Genomic DNA, 18,664 nt, shown 5'->3' on the forward strand with positions numbered 1-18,664 from the left:
GGGGGGTTTGTTTTATTTCTTTCTGCTTTTCATACTGGTCTATTTCATTGTATAGCAAGTGCAAGTCAAATATATTAGCATGAGGTGTTAATGGAAAATTCAGGCAGCTATTACACATTACTTGGGTTCTTTTTCCTCATCTGAATGTTAAGCCATGTACTTTTAGGATTGATCTAAGTATTTCATATTTTTTAATATGACTTGTTGGTGGAATTGCATTTACACACTTTATTCATGGCAGATATAGTTTATGGCCAAAACAAATATGTGATTAGTTTAGTCCGAAAAGAAACTGCATGCATGCATTCTCTGCATCACTCCTTGTATAAAGAGTTCTTCCATCCTTTTAGGAGTTTCTGTTTTCTTAATTTCTTAGTGATAGTGTAGCATTGGAGGAGATTTTAGAATTTTATGCTAAAATTTCCACTTTAGTATAAATAAAACAGTTAAAACATTTATTCCACAGTTATTAAATATTTGGGTTTTTTTCAGATTATAAGGTTTGAATAAAATACGAAAGGTTCCAAAATAAACGGATACAACACCCACCTGTTTTTAATCGAAAATCAGATTCCTGTTAAACTATTTATTTTGCAAAAGTGGCACTCCACCTCTTATAAGGCAATCAAATAAAATATTTGAGAGGTTTTTATATTATTTATCTCTGTAAAATTTGAACTTTTCTACTGAAGACCATTTTCTTGCCAAGCTTCCCTTAGAGTATCAATAGAATGGAGAGAAGCATCTAGTAAAATGCCCCTAGGTGTTTTATAACATATATTTGGGCAAAACACAGTGAGTTCTTCAGAGACTGCTTCAGACTTCAGTGGCATGTGGAAGCAGAGGTTGAATGTCTTTGTTAACGTTGAACTAACTGCAGAGTCAGGATTCTAACCAAATATGTAGTTATTTTTTCTAAAAGCACATTGCATCTATGCAGTCTTCTTGAATGTAAACTGCAGAAGAATATTAAGTGTACCTATTTAAGCATAGAGTTACCCCACTTCGATCAATAGAATTAGCGTAAACTTGCACTATATTTGATAATGCTGGTATTTGATAATTTTTATGTGGAATTCACAATGAACTGTGCAGGCAGAAAACTGTTTATTCCCAATTTAATACTAATAGCTGTTAAAATGTAAATTTCCCCAGGGTCTTGCTAATCTTTGGTCTGCCGAGAGATAACATATTGTGGATTGATGTTTCATCAAATTCAATATTAGACATGCAGTAAAACCTACACCGATGAATTATCCAGTAGACTTCTAATATTCATTTTTTCTTCATTTTACAATAGCTGTGTGTCAACATGACCAATGAGAAGATACACCAGTACATCAATGAAGTGCTTTTCCTACAAGAGCAAGCAGAATGTGTACAAGAGGGAGTTGCCATGGAAACGGTGTATTCTCCTGGTAACCATACTGCAGCCTTGGATTTTTTCTTTCAGGTGGTTTTCAGATCCATTTTACACCATATATATTTATACGCAGCCTCTGCATGTTAGACTAATACAAACTTCTGCCTGCGTTTTCTGATTTGTGAATCTGTAGAGGAGGTTATGGCTCCAAAGAGACCATAGAGAGGGCTGTCATAACTGCCCTCATAGCTCAAGGGCTAACAGAGCTTTCTAATAGTCCAGGGTTGAAGAAGACATAACAGAAACTCCTGGCTTGTACTGATTCACGTGTAGCATCTGTGTATCATGCCATGTTGTTGATGCAGCTGCAGGACTGACAACTCCCTGTTGTAAGCCTGAGAGTTTCTTTTGTGCCTGAAGCTAATTTCTGGAGTATAACTTCTAAGAAGGAAGTAGCCTAATCGGTTTCCGAAAAGATCATCAATAGTTAAAATTTTTGGCAACTGAAATGTTATTCGCTACATTTCTTGCAGAATTATCTGATGTGCATAGCCTTGAAAACTTACCAGAATATTTTAACCATTCTTTCCTTTTCTTTGAGGTGATATATATTTCTGTTACTAAATTAAAAGCTATGTTACTTTAAAAAGAACAACTGAAATTCTGTTAACCTGTATAAAATGAGAAAAATCTATTTTTCGTTTCAGAAACCATCAGGCTTTTTGTCAATGCTGGATGAAGAAAGCCAATCTATTTGGTCAGTGGAACAGAGTCTTTCGAAACGCATTCAGGCTTACTTGGATATGTCAGACACAAATACAGTGTATTCTTCCACAAAAGATGGAAATGGTAACCTTGCCCCAAAGGATCAGGGCTCCACCTTCACTGTTATGCATTATGCTGGGAGGGTAAGTTGTTGGCTACACACTGTTAATGAAAAAGAGTAAACAAAAACTTCTGCGTGGCTTTGCCAACTCCTGGCTATAAATAACAATCCACTTTTTAGTGATGAATTTTCAGAGGACAGCTTAGAATCTCAATGCAATATCTAGTGTATAAAACCTGTAGTTCATATCATATTGTGCAGAATTTGGGCTACCTAATTCTGTCTCCTAAACTGTATCTTAATTGTAAGCACTTTATGAAGAAAGGGGTGATTCAGATACCTCAGCATAAATATTTAATGCCATTTTAGTTGGCCATCACTTTTCTTTCAGATGTTATTCCAGAACAGTATAGGTTCCCTGAAGATCCTGTGCTGTATATGTAGATATCTTGGATACCAGTATGAATCTGGTTAAAAAAAAAAAGCAAACCTACATTTTTTGTTAGCAGTGATAATCAAAATAATTCTTTTTTCCTTTTTATCTTCAAAATCTCAGAACATGCTAAGTGTCTCTAAATATGGCTGTAAAACTGGATGAATGTTTTGCACTTCCCCTCCTGCAACATTCACAGGAAAAGCATAACGAATTCTGTTAAATAGGCCTCTTGCCCTTTTCTTTCCAATACTCCCTCATTTTCACAGTCTCCACAACCACCCGCAACCCAAAGCAAGCAAAAGAGGTATGTGTTTAAAGGGATAATAATTTTTTTTAGCTAATCTGACAGATTGGCCCCCACTGTAATTAATCTGACGTGCTGCTGCTTCTCTCTGTCCAAAGCATGGTATTTGAAATGAGCTAATGAATGTAGATTGTATGGGCACCATACAATGGGGGCTCTTAGTTACCACTTTTCCAAAATTTCCACTAAAATCAGGTGAAAGCATAGACTGAAGGCTGCAGGAATCAGTCTTTACCTCTGAACAACTTGTTCTGTGTCCTTTCACACTTTCTAAGTCTTATGCAGACGGTCCTATGAGCTATCCATCTACTGGTGGAGTCCCATAAAACTGCTGTGCATAGCACATATAGAAACTGTTTAGCTACTGTGCCTTGGAGCCACTGCATCGTGATCATATCCACTGTGTTGTTTATAAACATAACTGTGTTATTTGGTGACTTTATGTAGTAGGTCACTTTAAACCTGAGATCTCAGTAAAGCCTACTGTCAGGGAGAACCTGGCTTTTTCACAGTTTTGTGACAGCATGTGCTACGTACCTAATCACTTCAGAATCCTCCATGGAAGACACATGGAAACTGCAGGTGTTTCAGTATAACCAGACAACTGACACCTGGATGATCCTCTCTTTACCTAATCAACAGACAGAAGAGATTAGTTCGATGAGCAAGAAATTGGGCCGCTATGATAAAGTCTTTTGATTAGAATGCATATTACAATTCTAAAACAAATGTAATAGCTTTGCTGTTGCTTGTTGTGATGGATAATTAGAGCACCTTCCCTCACATATTTTTCTGAGTAGCAAATGCAGGAGGTTTATCTGGTATGCTGCTATAAAAATCAGTTTAGATTCAGAAGGGAGTTCTATGTGCTTGCTAGGGTAAGAACACCAAAATATAACTCTAATCCATGCTGCTAAACGTACTGGATGACGCATTTACTGCTATGATGAATATTTTAGGTGGGACAGAGTTATGCTGTTGAACACCCAGTCAGTTGACTATTGGTAGCGGGTACTCTTATGAGGTGTGTTCAAGACTTGTCTCCAAGTCACCAAAAAAAGACTTGCTGGCTCTGTCATATCTCAAGGGAACATTATACGCCCTGAGCTCTCCAGAACATGAGAGTTTGGAATGTGCATGCTTAGGCTTCTTTAACCAAATTAGGGTCCTTTACAGCAATATAAATGGGGAAAGGTCTATTTTGTGGCTCCTCATTTGGAAATGAAGTTGATGGAAGTGTTGAGGAGTGTTCTGACGCAGGCAAATTTGTTCCTGCCCAACGATAGAAATGTGGTCATTATGGAAAGGATTAAGACTGTTTAGGCAGTGCTTAAATTCCTAACCTAAATACTCTGAATAGCTTCCTGGAGGCTCTTCTTTCATCATAAGGCCTTCTATTTAGACTCAAATTATTTGCCAAAGTTAAGTGGTTTGAATACCTCCATTATTGGGACTTTGCAGCAGGCACACAGCGGTTAGATGATAACAGCACAACAAAGATTTTGTGAAACTTATTAGCACTTAAAGTGATAGAGTTAAGAACTGGCCATGGAATCCAGACGTCTAATTTAATTTATCAATCAGTTCTATACTTGTTAGGTAAATATTTCTTCATGGAATTCTGTTGTGATTATACAAATTTATCACAATAGCTCAAAAAGGTTCCACATACCAGAAGACTGACATGGATGCAGCAGCAGCAAGGCATCTGCGTTAAAATCACAACCAGAATAGTAAGCACATTTCTTCAAAATGAAAAAAAAAAAAAGTCTTATTCTCTGAAGAAGCACTCAGTAGGAAAATTTGTTAAGACCAAAGTTTCAGATGCATAGTCCTGAAAGTTAAACTCTGAGTGGTAAGGAATACACTTTTCATTAACGTGTGTTTTAGCTTTGCATCGTTGTTTAGATTTTTTTTTTAATTACATAGACACTTGGTTTGACCTTTTCCTAATAATAGTAATGACATTTAATCTAAAAGTATGAACAAACAGACAGCTCTCCAAGTAATGTAAATTCACACATTCTTTTGAAGTCAATGGAGATCCTTTGATTTACATTGGCCAAGGAACTATTCCAGACAGTCAGGTTGTTCTTTGCATCCTTACGACAGGAAAATGTTTGGCCCTGCTAAAACAGAAAAGTTCCTGCACAAGTGCTTAACTCTCCTTACTTTAATAGTGATCAAGCAAAATCCTTAGACGCTTGCTTTTTTGGTATCTCATGGAAGTGTTCTCTAGCTATCATAGATTGAATTTTCCAGTGATTTATGATATATATTTACACAAAATCTGATGATAGCATTACTATACTAAGTAATGACAAAAATTGAGTTTTTCTGAGACCAGTTTGTCTTCTTAAGTTGGTAAGTTGAATATGAAAAACTAGGATTTTAAAACTGCTGATGCTGTTCTTTAGATCGTGCTATTACTACATTTAGTAGCTTTTTCCAGAAGTCATTTGTGATTTATGCTTTATGGAAATTGTTAAAGGATCAGGCTTTTAAATGTATCAGGTTTTACTGGCACTCAGAAATAAGAATTTCATATATAAAGTAACAGGATAGTTTGGCAGGTTGTGAGAGCCATTTTTATGGTCTGATATCAATTAAATGAGTCTAAAGTAAGTGAAGTATAAAGCAATCTTCCTCTGCGTTGTTACCTTCAGGGATCCCCAGATTTAAAACGAGGGGGCTTGATTTTATTCTCATGTACCACAATTTTTCACTGATTGTAACTCCTTTAACTTGGTAAAGCTTCTCATTATTTACGTGAGTTATACGTGAGTATAACTGAAAGATGAATCAGACCCAGAGGGCAGAAGAAGAATTACCGGTAAAATGTGACAGGTAATTGAACATGAAATTTTTCACTTCTAGGCTTAATCATTTATATTTGGGTAATGTGTCTAGGCTGGTGTTTGTGGAGGAGGTCACACAGAATGCAGGCTCTGTGTTAGGAGGTGAATGAAGGCAGACATCCTGATTTCTCTAGGTAACAAAAGTTGTAACTGCAATGTAGTTCACAGCCAATGTGAAACAGCTGCTACCTCAAGTCATCTAGAGAAAAAAGAAAGCTAATATTCTGTGTTGGCCCTGGCATGAATCTCATATGGAACCTTGTAATTTGGGCTCCTTTTCATCAGCAGTTTATGTACATAGATCAAAGTCCAGAAAGAATTGGGTTCATGTCTTTACTCAGACACTGTTTTGGCATTTCGTAAGTGCAGTTATACTGGAAAATACAGCAATACAGCTATTAAAAGTACTGCCTCACTGAAGAGACCTTTTAAGTATACTTTTGTATGTTCGAGATTGACAGGCAACCTGTTGTGAACAAAACTGATATCTCTAGCTTTATACTATGAGAGAATTACAGGTGATGCAGATGTGTCCATGAAGTTTTAAAGACTTCTAATGTTCATACCTTAACATTTTGTGTCAGGATACTCATAGGAAAATTATCTTTTCTTCCACTATTAAGTCTTTTTGATTGATTGTAGTTATGCAGTCAGGTATCACCCCCTCCCTTATGTTTTATGCTCAGTAGCTTTTCCTAGGACTACACATGCCATATTATTGATCCAGGTGAAAAAATGAAACCATGAAGTTGGAGTGAAATGAAGAAGGCATGTGAGAAGAGACTCAAATTACTGTGTAAGGGAGAAAACTCCAAATAATTTGGAATCCGTAATTCTTCTCTGGTGGAAGCTATACTTTAAGAAAATCTCTATATATGATATAATTCTCAGAAACCTTTGACTTTTTCTTATCTTCTTTACTGTTTTGGAATGAAGAATGTGGAATAAAAGTCGAAAATGATATGCACAAGTAAGCTTCCGCACATACAAGAAATCAACACAGGGGTGAGATTTTCCCGTGGAAGCTGGGAGAGAATGCTGTATTACACAAATGTGACAGAATGATCCTGTGGAAGAAAGAGAACAACTTTTTCTTCATTCTTCTTGGATTTTACTGTTATGCCTGCACAACACTAAATCTGTCTTTTTTTTGCATGAGCTATATGATACAGTTGTTAACTCTATGAACACATGCTTAACAAAGGCCTCTGTGAACATTAGTACTTTATCATATCAAGTATTTTACTTTATCTCCCAGTTTTAATTTTGCAGCTGAACAGAATCCTACAATGCCTTGACATATTACGAGCCTCTTCTAAGAGCTATTTAATGTCTTGGCATCTGAGTGCTATAAGACAAAAAGCTTATCTGTTCTGTTCAGGCAGAAGGTAGAAAATAATTATTTAGGTTTTCTATTACTAAAAAAAAGCCTAGTGGAAGGTTTTATCTGAAGGTTGTTACCACATCTCCCTGAACCCTGGCAGTCTGATCTCTTCTAGAAAAATTCTGCTCATCCGGGACATTGCTTTGTTTCTGATGCCTAACATGGATGTGGGTATTCTCAGCTGCCTCTCACGGAGTCCCTCTGCCTGGCAGCGCCGTGAGAGGAGTGGCGCGCCTGTTCCACGCTGCATGCCGCAGGCTTGCCTTGGGGAAGCAAAGTGTTTTATGGGTGCAGTTGATCAATGCATCTGACTATCAGCTGAAACTGTACTAAGAGTGTATAATACTGATTTCCTAGGTGCTTTTATTGATAACATTAATATTTACATTGTGGGCTTTCAGGTAAGGAAGAGCTTCACATGAATTATCTCTCTGAACTGTCAGCCGTACTGACAGTCGTGATTTTTGAAGAACAATATTCCATCACCAAACTTTCTTAAGGACTCAAAGTTCTTTTTTTTTTTAATTTTATGGAAGAATTAACATATCAATAAGTAAATCAGAAATATATTGTCTTAGCACAACGCCAAGCGACACAACTTTACCTAATAGTGGTATTTAACATACTGGTATTTGAGATAATGAGCCATTTGCCCCATTATTCATGTAATCTGAATAATAGGTCATCATAATTTAAGCTTTCTGCAGTTTAAATTTATACTTGGATTTACAAATCAGATAAGCCCCTTGTCACTGTTTGCCTTGCTACTGTTTTGACTCATAGGACTGTAATAAACCAATCAGAGCTAAAGACCAACTTCTTTGCTCTATAAAGCAGCTCACATAATGTCCTTAAGTGCAGATCAATGTCTGTTCCATTTCTCAGCTATGTGCGTTTCAAAAATACCTCTCAGCTGTCAGCTCACCTTCACCAAGGCAGTCTTCTCTGAAATACCTTATATATCCCAGGCAGACTCTGAAACTGAACCTCTAAATCAAAAGACAAAAGGAGATGGATTAATCAATAAGGATGCTTTCATTTTGTCTATTTTTTCCTCAGGCTGAATCCCCAGACATAACAATCAAATCAGTCTCGTCTAAGCTATACCAAGGCCTATAAAGGTTATTTGACAAGCATTCTCTTTTTCACACAGACAAGACAGTCATGCTTTCTCTCCCTTTCTCTCTCTCTTCCTTTCTTGAAGTAGACTTGATTTTGAACTTTCACTTACAGGAGAAAATAATAGAACACTTCACCACCACCACCACCACCCATTTTGTTTCTAAATATCTGCTGGTTTCAGTATGCTACTATTTCTATCACAGTGTTAGAATAAGACCTTACAGACTATATAAAATTATTTACTTCACTCATTGCTTAACAAGACTTGTTTTGGGAGAGTGAAAAGCCCAGTGATCCTAAAAAAAAGGCACATTCAAGCGTTTAAATTATATCACTCACATTTAAGTACTGGCAGAAAATTAACAACTATGAGTGACCCTCTGTACACTGAAACTGCCTTTGGGCATGTTCTCAAAAATTTCCCTTTTAACTATATGAACTGATTATATTCTTATTAACTAAATTTAACAACACATGCAAAACTCTGGGTTTCTGAATTACAGTTTGTTATTAAAATTGTAAATTTTTCCCTTCTAACTGTGAATGCTGTCAAATCAACCTTAACATTCCAGGTCTTCCTACCTGGAATGATCCTGCTGGATCTGCCGTTAACCATGAGTGCTTTTGGCCTATCGCAAGACATGAAAACTATTTACTAAAAATGTATTTGAAGGAATTGATAAAAATTATGTGTAAAGGTGGCCCTGTTGTTAAAGTATATTGGGAAATCCAAAAAAGTAAGATAAAGTCCCATACCAAAATCAGATGCTATGAGGGAGGATACTTCAGTTCAGAACAGATGATGTACCATGGAGTGGCATAAGAATAATTAGGCAAAGAGGCAAGAGTATGTAAGAAGATAAGAGGAACGTGCAGTTCCCAAAGTTAGCTCTGTGCACACTTGGTGTGTGAGCCTTGTTTTCTGGGTGTTGTTTTTTTACCTCTTATTTGTATCTGCTAGTTCTCATGATATTAAAAACAGCTATGCCAACTTGAATGACCAGAAAATGGGTTCAAAACAAGTAGAATCAAGTATTTTTTGCATAGCTAGTAACTAGTGAAACTCCTTGCCACAGAGTGTTATAGATGCCAAAAACGTTAATGAGTTCTGGAAACAGAGGCTCAAGGAGGGAATGTCAGTCAAGAGATATTAAGCACAAAGGTGAGATACAGCCTGCAGGTCAAGAGCTCCCTCATGGCCTGAGCCCTGGAAAGTGAGAGGGGAACCGGTGGGAGACACAGTAGAAGTATTCCTCAATATTTCTCCCTAAATATCCAGGACTAGATGAACATTTGGCCTGCCTCACTACCACTGTACTTAGGTTGAGCTCTCTTCCTTTCTGAACTTAATTTAAGAAGGAAAGCAAATCCAATCCCTTTATTGTCTTAATGAAACAAAACGCAATGTGGAACTGCACACTATTTTCTTTTTTAATAAAAATAGTTCAACTAGTTCAGATAGTATCTAAAGATCTTGTTTCCTTTGGTTGACACAGACACATAGGTTTACATGAGAGCAAACCCCAAAGAGCTCATCACGTAAAGCAAGATAGAGGAAACAGCTGCAACAAAGAGAAGTGAGAATAAGGAGTATGTTTTATAATACTGGAACCATGATCTAAGCGAGTGCTCATTTCCTGTCTGAATCATATAATATTTGTTTGGTTTTTGTCTCCTCAGAATAACTATTCACTGTGCTTGAGTGCCAATCAGTGCAGAGTTTTGGCCAGGTTTACTTTAGAAATCCAGTGGAAGAAAACTGGGGGAAATATATGTGCTTTAGGCAAAGTGCTATGTATGTTGGCATCTCCAATAAGGGCAGGATTAAATTAACAAAATTGGCAGCTTGAAGGGGACTTCTTTCTTTTTCTCTTTTGTGAGACTGACAATGAATATGGAACCCTCGAGTGTCATTTCACTGAGTCAGTTTTGATGTCTTTAGGCAGTGAATTAATTTACCAAGTCTATGGGAAAACTGTTAGAGAGTTAGCAATTTCTTCATAAAAGGGAATCCTGCTAACTTTTATGTATTTTATGTGATATGAGAGATGCCTTATGAATATAGTTCTAGAAGCTGGTGATAATATTATACCAGTACCAGTACTGAAGCTTCTCCCCATTTCAATCTTGGCACTTAATCATAATATGGTATCTCCCACTGATCCACTTGCCTACTCTTCCCACCAATACTACCTCTCTTCTCATGTAGTCAAAGCCTAAGACACTCCATTAGGAACTGGCATTATGGATTTGTTGAATAAGTTCTGTTAATTATCTTTTATGGACCAGTGTGATAGAACACGTACTTTAAGTACATTAAAAGCATTTAATAGTATACTTAAATTATTCTAAGAGTTTGCTATGTTGCGTGTTCTTAGGAGATGCAATTAGAAAATTACATAGCATTGCATCTGTCATGGAAAAGAATGTAATTCTATTGTTATACCTTTCCTATGTCAGATGCCATACTAATTACATCATTTGACAATTACTAACTATACCAGATTATACACATCCAAGTCATATAATCTCTTTCGTGAGTAAGATAGCATTACATAATTGTCAAATGACCCAATGTAAATCAAAATTAATGCACTGATTAGTATTACTAATCTTAATTGTATATTTACAGCTTTATTAAATATACAAGGATAAAATTTCCCCAAATATCTAAGGGGCTTAGGATATAGATCCAATAATAAACTTTAAAAAGGCTTTAGATAGAATCATGGTCCCAAGGTAAATGAAACCAAACTGTATTCTAAGAAGTTCCCATTAAGTGTCTGGCTAATCCTGGCCGTACTGCGATCTACAATTTTATTCCTTTTTAACTTAACATTCCCTTTGGGTTCTACTACCATGCAAGCCAGAGCTGTTTATATCTAAAGCCTGTAAATTCACCAGTTGTTTGTCTCCCATCCCCAGAGAAAGTAAAAAGAAAATATGACCCCAAACTGGGCTCAGTGACTGTTTTTTGGTCTTAGTGCTGCTCTTCTATACAGTGTCTCCTGGGACAGGCTCAATGTTAAAATAGCCACTTGGTCATATTTCTTCATTTCTTCATCCTGAGGTACCCTCAGGACCTCTGGCAAGAGCCTTGCATTTTGCTCATTTATCAGAGTGCCCATCACACGTGTTAGAGCTGACACTCCAACTGTCTGTTTTTGAAATTAAGACATCAGGCAAAATCCTTATGTGCATAGTTGTTAGAAAGGTAAATTGGATTTGTACATAACCTATAGCCTGACCTTGCCTCCAGAGGACATATAAACAGCTGGAACTTGTCTTGGGTGTGAGCTGGGACTCAGATTGCTCCATGAGTGTTTTGTCATGGTCAGTGCGGACAGTTTCCCATTGACAAGGAGAGCTATCATCCGGGAGTGACTCACTCATCCTACAGGGAAAGTGATGTTTAGGTCACTGTCTTCTGCCCTACACTACACTTTTGATTCAGTGTCTTGCATTGTGGAAATATTTTAGAATCAAGCTGATGAAATTTCTGTGTACTTGCAGAGACACACAAAGTTCAATAACCAGTTCTTTAGTTGGTATTGTTGCACTAAGAAAGGAACAAAAGACACTACCTGGAGCCAGCCTTTAACTGTTGAGTGGAAAAAAACATAGCTTCATTTCTAGTACTGTAATATTTTTGAGAGATGCATTGGTCATAACTAATGATGTCACAATATTTTATTATAGGTTACTTACGAAATTGCTGGTGCGATAGAAAAAAATAAAGATTCCCTTTCACAAAATCTCCTATTTGTAATGAAAAGTAAGTAATTCACTTACATGTGATTGCTCTTGTTGTTAGAAATCAAGACAGTATGACTTCACTTCAATTTTCATTTTAGTTTTACGAGAAATTTGTATATATTTTATTTCCAGTAAAAATAATCACCCTCATCTTTTTGAAGTATGTACACATTGTTTGAAATTTGCTCTAATTTAGAAAGCTTTTAGAATTTATGACCATAAAGTATCTTCATTATGGGATGTGATGTACAGAACAAGAACGTATAGTGTGATAGATGAGTATGACTTAAAGAAATCACTGAGTATTTATTAAAACAAAAATAAACCCCAGAAAACAGGGAAAGGAAATAAGGCTTCCAAAATCATAGAGACTGCAGTGGGATGCACTTCACTGCTTGAGTACCTTTCTAAAAGCAGGAACTTGTGGGCGTTCTTATGTTTTTCAGTGAATAGATACAAATGTCCATTGAAATTCAAAATTAAATACCTTTCCATGTACATATGATATAATTATGCCTAATAATAGTGCATCTCAGTTTATTAATTAAAGATTCATAATTAGATTAAAAAACTCTATCATTTACCCTTTCTGTGAAGAAAAACAAAACTTCTTTCTCAGGGAAATGTCAGTGTATCCTGAGATGTTCTTTGTCTTTTTTCCAACCACTACCGAGTCTGTCACTTAATATATTATAAATTTATATTTCTTTCCATAGAAACATGTTTGTCTTCCAGTTCAGCCCCACTCTTACAATGTATAGTTTTTATAGCAATTTTACTGTGAAATTAGCTAAAGTCCCTAGTAAAATAATTTATGCATTTTGAAGGCAAACAGTGCACATAAAGGATGAAGAAAGAAATGGAAGAACTGTTCTTGAATATAATCCTATTGATTATAGTTTTAGAGACATCCCAGTTCTCTCTACTTGGAATTCACATGATAATCTGCCAAAGAGTATAAGAAGGTACAGCAACTTCCAGTACAATATACGAGAGAACATTCTTCCATTCTCTCACATAGTCTTTTTTTGCTTTCATTACTATTTTGTGTAATCAGCTACACAACTGTTAAAAGGGAAGAACAGAGGATTGGACTGGATATAAAATGTTTGATATGCTGAGAGTGAGTGTATATATAATTAAGTCATAATAATAAAAATTATAATTAATGGAAAAATTCTGAAGGCAGAATATTTACAAGCATGGTAGTCATTTAAGGACTATGTTCCTTTTTTTTTAGTGACTTAGACTTAACACCTATTGATTGTCAGGGACATATTTTCTTTAGGGGCAGTTACATAAGTTGACATATACCTTAAGTGCATGTTTCCTTTGAATTTCATTGAATTTAAATTCCTTAATGAAAACTTCTACGTATGCTAACAACAGTAATTTGCATATGTATGTAATAATATGGAACATACCTGTCTGACAAATAATTCAGGAGAGACTATTGACATAGGTTTTATCTTTGTAATTTGAAGGACAAAATTTTAATGTTTTCCTATTCCTACTTATTACATTTATCCATATTTTTAAAATATGAAGGTTTAGTATGTCTGCTGATTGTGCTGAACTTGTTTCAAGTATCTGCTTTACTTAATCTTCCTCAGTATTTTATTATTCCTGTTAAGTAAAGAACAGTAGTCTCCACAGAAAAAGGGAAACACATCTATTGCATTTAAACATCTCATAAATATATCTTTAGACAGCTTATTAGCTGTCTAAATAACAAACTGAGGATTTCTACCTGCTCTGCTAAACATAGTGACATTATCTATGATGTTTATCCCATTCATCTTTCTGGTTTTTTGTTTGTTTTATTCACATGATGAGTGTGATCATAATGTGAGTTTGTTAGTTCATTAAAAAAGTAATAAAAATTAAGGATGGTTAAGGATATATCACACAACAGGTTTTTAATACTTACTGGTGCTGTTGCAGTACAAACAGCATGTAATTACTATGTTCTTCTTAAAAAGACAATGACCATAATCTCAAAGGATAACTTGACGGAAATTAGTGTAAAGTAACCTATCTGCCTTAAAATTCAGATTTTTATTTTTAAAAACACCTCTTGGAAGTGTATTTGGTTTGTACTAATTAGCACCACTGCATCAAACATATATATGGCATTGTCTTTTTTCCTGTAAGTGTTTTTAAGTGTGGTCGTTATGTAGGGAAATGTGAACCCAGCTTGCTACAGTTCTGTCCTTCATCTTGCCTTTTTATTTTTTTCATCCCTTCCCATATTGTGTCTTTATAATTCTTTTTTTTTGATGCAGGAAGTGTCCATAATTTATTTCTGCCAGTGCCTTCATCATTTCTAAATACTACGTGTTAGGTAAATGTTGTGCAGAATGCATCTCTTGTATTGTTGTAATACATGGATAAATCGGGATTCTGTAATGGAACAAAATTCAGAGGAGATTATAACATCAGTAATTAAATTTAGACAGATCACAGTCTGAAAGTTTTGCTCTTGCCCTGTTTTGTTCAGCACAGGACCTAAATATATTTGAAAAAAGTGTTACTGATGGCTGACGTCCTTAGATATTGAATGCTCTTTGATAACTAACACAATGTAATAGTTCATTGGTTTGTCCACTTGTTTTAATTCTATCTCCTACTGTACATCTTTGTACTTCCAAATATAATATATATAATTTTTAACCTGTTTTTTTATCTTCATGCATTAATTTCTTCTTTTTTTTTTCCCAGCCAGCGAAAATGTAGTCATCAACCAATTGTTCCAGTCCAAGCTGACACAAACTGGATCACTTATTCCTCCATATCATTCCCTTAAAATCAAAGGGTGTAAAGCAGCTTTGCTGAGTAAAAAACCATCAGTAGCCTGTGCAAGTGGAGAGACAAAGAAATATATTGAGCTCAGCAAAGTAAGAACTTAGGACTATTTCTGCTCTTTGCTCCTTGAAGATTTTTCTCAGTTACTTTGTCATTTCTGAAAGCTCCTTGTTCTCTGCTTCATTCTCTGGAGTCATTAAACTATTAAAACAATCTAGTAATTAATATCAACACTAAAGGAATAGTGAGAACTAACAGGTTATAACATACTAACTAACACTGATGATACTGGTTCAAGAACCTCTTTCTTGGACTCTCTGAGCAGGAGGTTGCCAGATGGTGAGGTGCCTTCAAGCCTGAATCATTCCATGATTCTGTGGTTCCAGGGCTTAGCAGTGGATGCAATATTACTGATTTTTTGCTGTATAAAAACACTTGTTTGTTTTGCCTCCTTGACTGACTTTATGATATATAGTTAAGTAAATTAAGACATAGGAAGTGAAAAAATAAAAGCTCAGTGTCTTTATTGTGTTAATTTGAGAAGATTGCTCATTTGCAAAGGATAGTTTGTGTGGTTTTGTATGAAGATCGACCCTGTACATTTTGGAAAATGTTATTTTAAATGGTCACTTGCATGTAAATTTTACCAGTCAATTTGAAATCAAGTAAAACTCTCCCCATTTCTGACCTTGTCTCTTTCTGCTACAGAAGTCAGCCAAAAATGTTTTAAAAAACCCAGACAAACAAACAAACAAAAAAACAAAATAAAAAGGGGGGGTGAAACCTGGGAGGCTGTCAGAAAATTAATTGTTCATGTCACCTGGATCATCTCTCTTTGCATGACAAATAACATGATTTGCTGAGTCCGTTCTTGACAGAGCTTTGGAATTCCTCCTTCTTCCAGAAAAGAAGCAAGCAGATCTCACAATACATCAGCTACCTCACCAGGCTTCTTGAGCCTTACGACTCTATTTTTGGCTTACAGCTGCATAAAATTGATTCTGTCATGGGATTAAGGAGCCTGCTCTCATGTGTCATTGTGGAAGGCTTTGTGCAAATATCCATAGAATAGCAATGGGAGTTTCCCTATAGCCCTCCTGCTGATCACAGCATAATTCCTGTCTACTGTTCTTGTCAGTAATCTCAGTGGAAAAAATTAAGTTGAAGTGAATGGTGTTGGTTTAAGGCTATATTTAGCAAACAGCTGAGGCATCACAAGGTACCTTTAGGTGCCTTTCCACTAAGTAACAGCTTCCTAGAGGAAGCTTCCTAAGGCTGTGAAAAAGATCCTATTCCCATACATGGAAGGAAGTATGAAAAGCACATCTAAATTAGAAGCCTAATCAAGCCAGGCGGAAACACCACACAGCTGGGAACTCTGAAACTATGAGGTTTTTGACCAGTCCTGAATAGCTTTTAACCTGGAGTTACTGTCTTGAGAGACAGAAGACATATTCAAATTCCTTTGGGAAGTGTGATAAATTAAGTCAGAAGTTCCAGATTCAGTGAGAGTGCTCTAAACTTTCAGGCATTAGGTGGAAGGTGGGAAGAACTTCATCCTTCATCTGCCCACAGAGACAAGGATGGCTCGGCTTCTCAGAGGTAGGCTTTGAGAAGAGCTGCACTGGTGAGACAGAACACCACTTAGTTTGTAGATACTAAATTGGCCTAATTTGAGCAAGGTACTGTGCTGCCCTGCAGGACAAAAGCAGAACTTTAGGTGTCCAGTTGTTCCAGTGGCAAAAAAAAAGAGATACATGCTATTTTGGAATAGGCATCTCATGCAGGAGCTGGAAGTAGGTAAGTCCTTAATTACTTCAGTGGATCAAGCCCACATCTATAACTGTGCTGTCCCAAATAATTTCTTCCCTTTTCCAATACAGTCTTGAAAATCCACTGTGATGGGCTGGAATAATGTTGGTTTTGTTGTTTTCTTGTTGTTACTGTAATTGAAAATGCAGGGTAAGGGGCATTTTCTTATCAGCTTAGAACTGAAATGACCATATGCTGGAAAATCATAACCATAGCATTTTTATTGGAGTTTATCCTAAGAGTAACAGCAATAAAGAGGGGGGAAAAAAAAAAGAGAGAGAAAGGGAGGGCAGGGAGGTGGGGAGAAAGAGGGATGTTAAGGCAAGAATTATCAACCAGAGAATGGCATTCCTTTTGTATCTGAAATTTTAGTTGTAACATACATCATACTGTAGGCAGTGAGAAATGTAGGCAGTGAGGAATGCAAAATGGAAGCTATTCATGTTGCTGTGTATGGGTAGTCATCTAGACTCCACCGTATCCAGGGAAGAGAAGTAGACACTTTCAGAGGTCAGATAGGAGTTTGTTGTGATTCCCCTCCTCTTTTGGCTTGTCATCTGCAGTCCTAACTACTTGCTAGGTTATATAATTATAGATTTCTCTGTGTATGGCCATGTATCTACTTGTTTACCTTTCCATAAATGACTCTTCCCTTGACTTTGAGCATGCTGTCACAGGTAAGGATGGTCTACCTCTTTGAACTCACCATTCTACTTGTAGTAGAGTCGAAGGGAACCATGTATCCATCCTAAGATAGACATAAACAGATCTAATAGATGGCCAGAATTTTCGAGTATATGAAGTCATAGGAATTTAGGGATGAAGTCTCTGTGACTTATGAATACTGTGTCCCATTTTCAAATAAAATAGAACATATCTTCACTGATACAACTCTCTTTTGCTCACATCAGCCCTTGCTCCCTTGTTTTTCTATAATCTTTTCTTAGTGAATACTTTGGAAGAATCAGTGGGTTTCAGAGTTCATACAGCAGAAGTCTGGTCACATTAATGCACATCAGTGACAGAGGCTTTTCTTTCCATTAACTTTATGTTGTTTCTTTTTATGAACACTTTGCTTCATTGTCTGTTAGCTGAAGAGCTCATCTCTTGCAAAGCTTTTGGTACATCTTCTGGTTAAAGCTTTCAAATATTCTGCTGGTAAAGAGGGTTTTTTTAGGAGGAAGTTTTAGCTTGTTAACAGAGATTACAAAGTTACATATATGTATTTTTTTCTGTAGATTAGAGGTACAAGATTTTCCAATGTAAATCTGTATGTTGGAGGGTAGTAGAGAAGTACAGCTTCAGAGATGTAGTCTTGTTCCTTAGTCCATAGCTGAAGACGTCCAAGTTTGGAGAATTTGAATTAATTTTTTGTCTTTGCCTTGTTTCCTCTCTTTTCTCTCCCTCATTCTGAACCAAATGCTTCTTTCCCGTGGGAAGAAGTATGCAATACAGGACAGCAGGCAGGAACTTTAGCATCCAAAGCGTTGCTCCTGGCTCTGCCAATAACTCAGGAAATGGTCTTAAAGTAGTGAGTTAATCTGTTGGGAGGAAGGGGTGAGTGCATTATCTGACAAGTGGAGAAAACTTGAGTTTTAGTTGTATTCCTCAATTATTTTGTAAACTTTAACTGAGAAGTGTCATTGGCATGCTAGTGGTTCTTTTTATGAGAAGACCTGGAGCAAGCAGATCTCTCTTACTTCTCTGTTTTGAAGCTGGGCATTAATTTGCCTTTAAAATCTTATTGCATCCTAGTGAGAGAGATTTGAAATAAAAGGAGCTCCAAAATTTAGTATAGTGAGGAAAGAATTGCTTGCACTGCAGTATTTTTAATGGAGTTTGGCTTGAGTGGGCCAAGCTGAGGAAAGGTACACCTTTTTGATGCAACTGGAAAAAGGCAGGAGTAGGCCAGAACATGCTGACTTGACAGAAAGGGAGTTTTATGGGGTAAGTGGACTGGAGAAAGGCAATGAAAAAAAGACAGAGATGAAAAGGCTG

The 18,664-nt window shown here is 36.4% G+C and overlaps 1 protein-coding gene across 3 annotated transcripts in view; it reads left to right on the forward strand.

Moving 5' to 3' along the window:
* Nucleotides 1-18,664, forward strand: part of MYO16 (myosin XVI) — a 409,990-nt gene that overhangs the window by 301,780 nt on the left and 89,546 nt on the right. For all 3 annotated transcript variants that reach the window (XR_012660263.1, XM_075090704.1, XM_075090696.1), the window contains exons 22-25: nt 1,301-1,453; nt 2,071-2,271; nt 11,993-12,068; nt 14,771-14,946. Coding sequence is in view for 2 of the 3 variants with exons in the window: in XM_075090704.1 (XP_074946805.1) it covers nt 1,301-1,453; nt 2,071-2,271; nt 11,993-12,068; nt 14,771-14,946 (606 nt within the window). In the remaining variant the exon portion in view is untranslated. The remainder of the gene's footprint in view (nt 1-1,300; nt 1,454-2,070; nt 2,272-11,992; nt 12,069-14,770; nt 14,947-18,664) is intronic.

Source organism: Phalacrocorax aristotelis, chromosome 1, assembly GCF_949628215.1.
Source record: "Phalacrocorax aristotelis chromosome 1, bGulAri2.1, whole genome shotgun sequence".
Classification (NCBI taxonomy): Eukaryota; Metazoa; Chordata; class Aves; order Suliformes; family Phalacrocoracidae; genus Phalacrocorax; species Phalacrocorax aristotelis.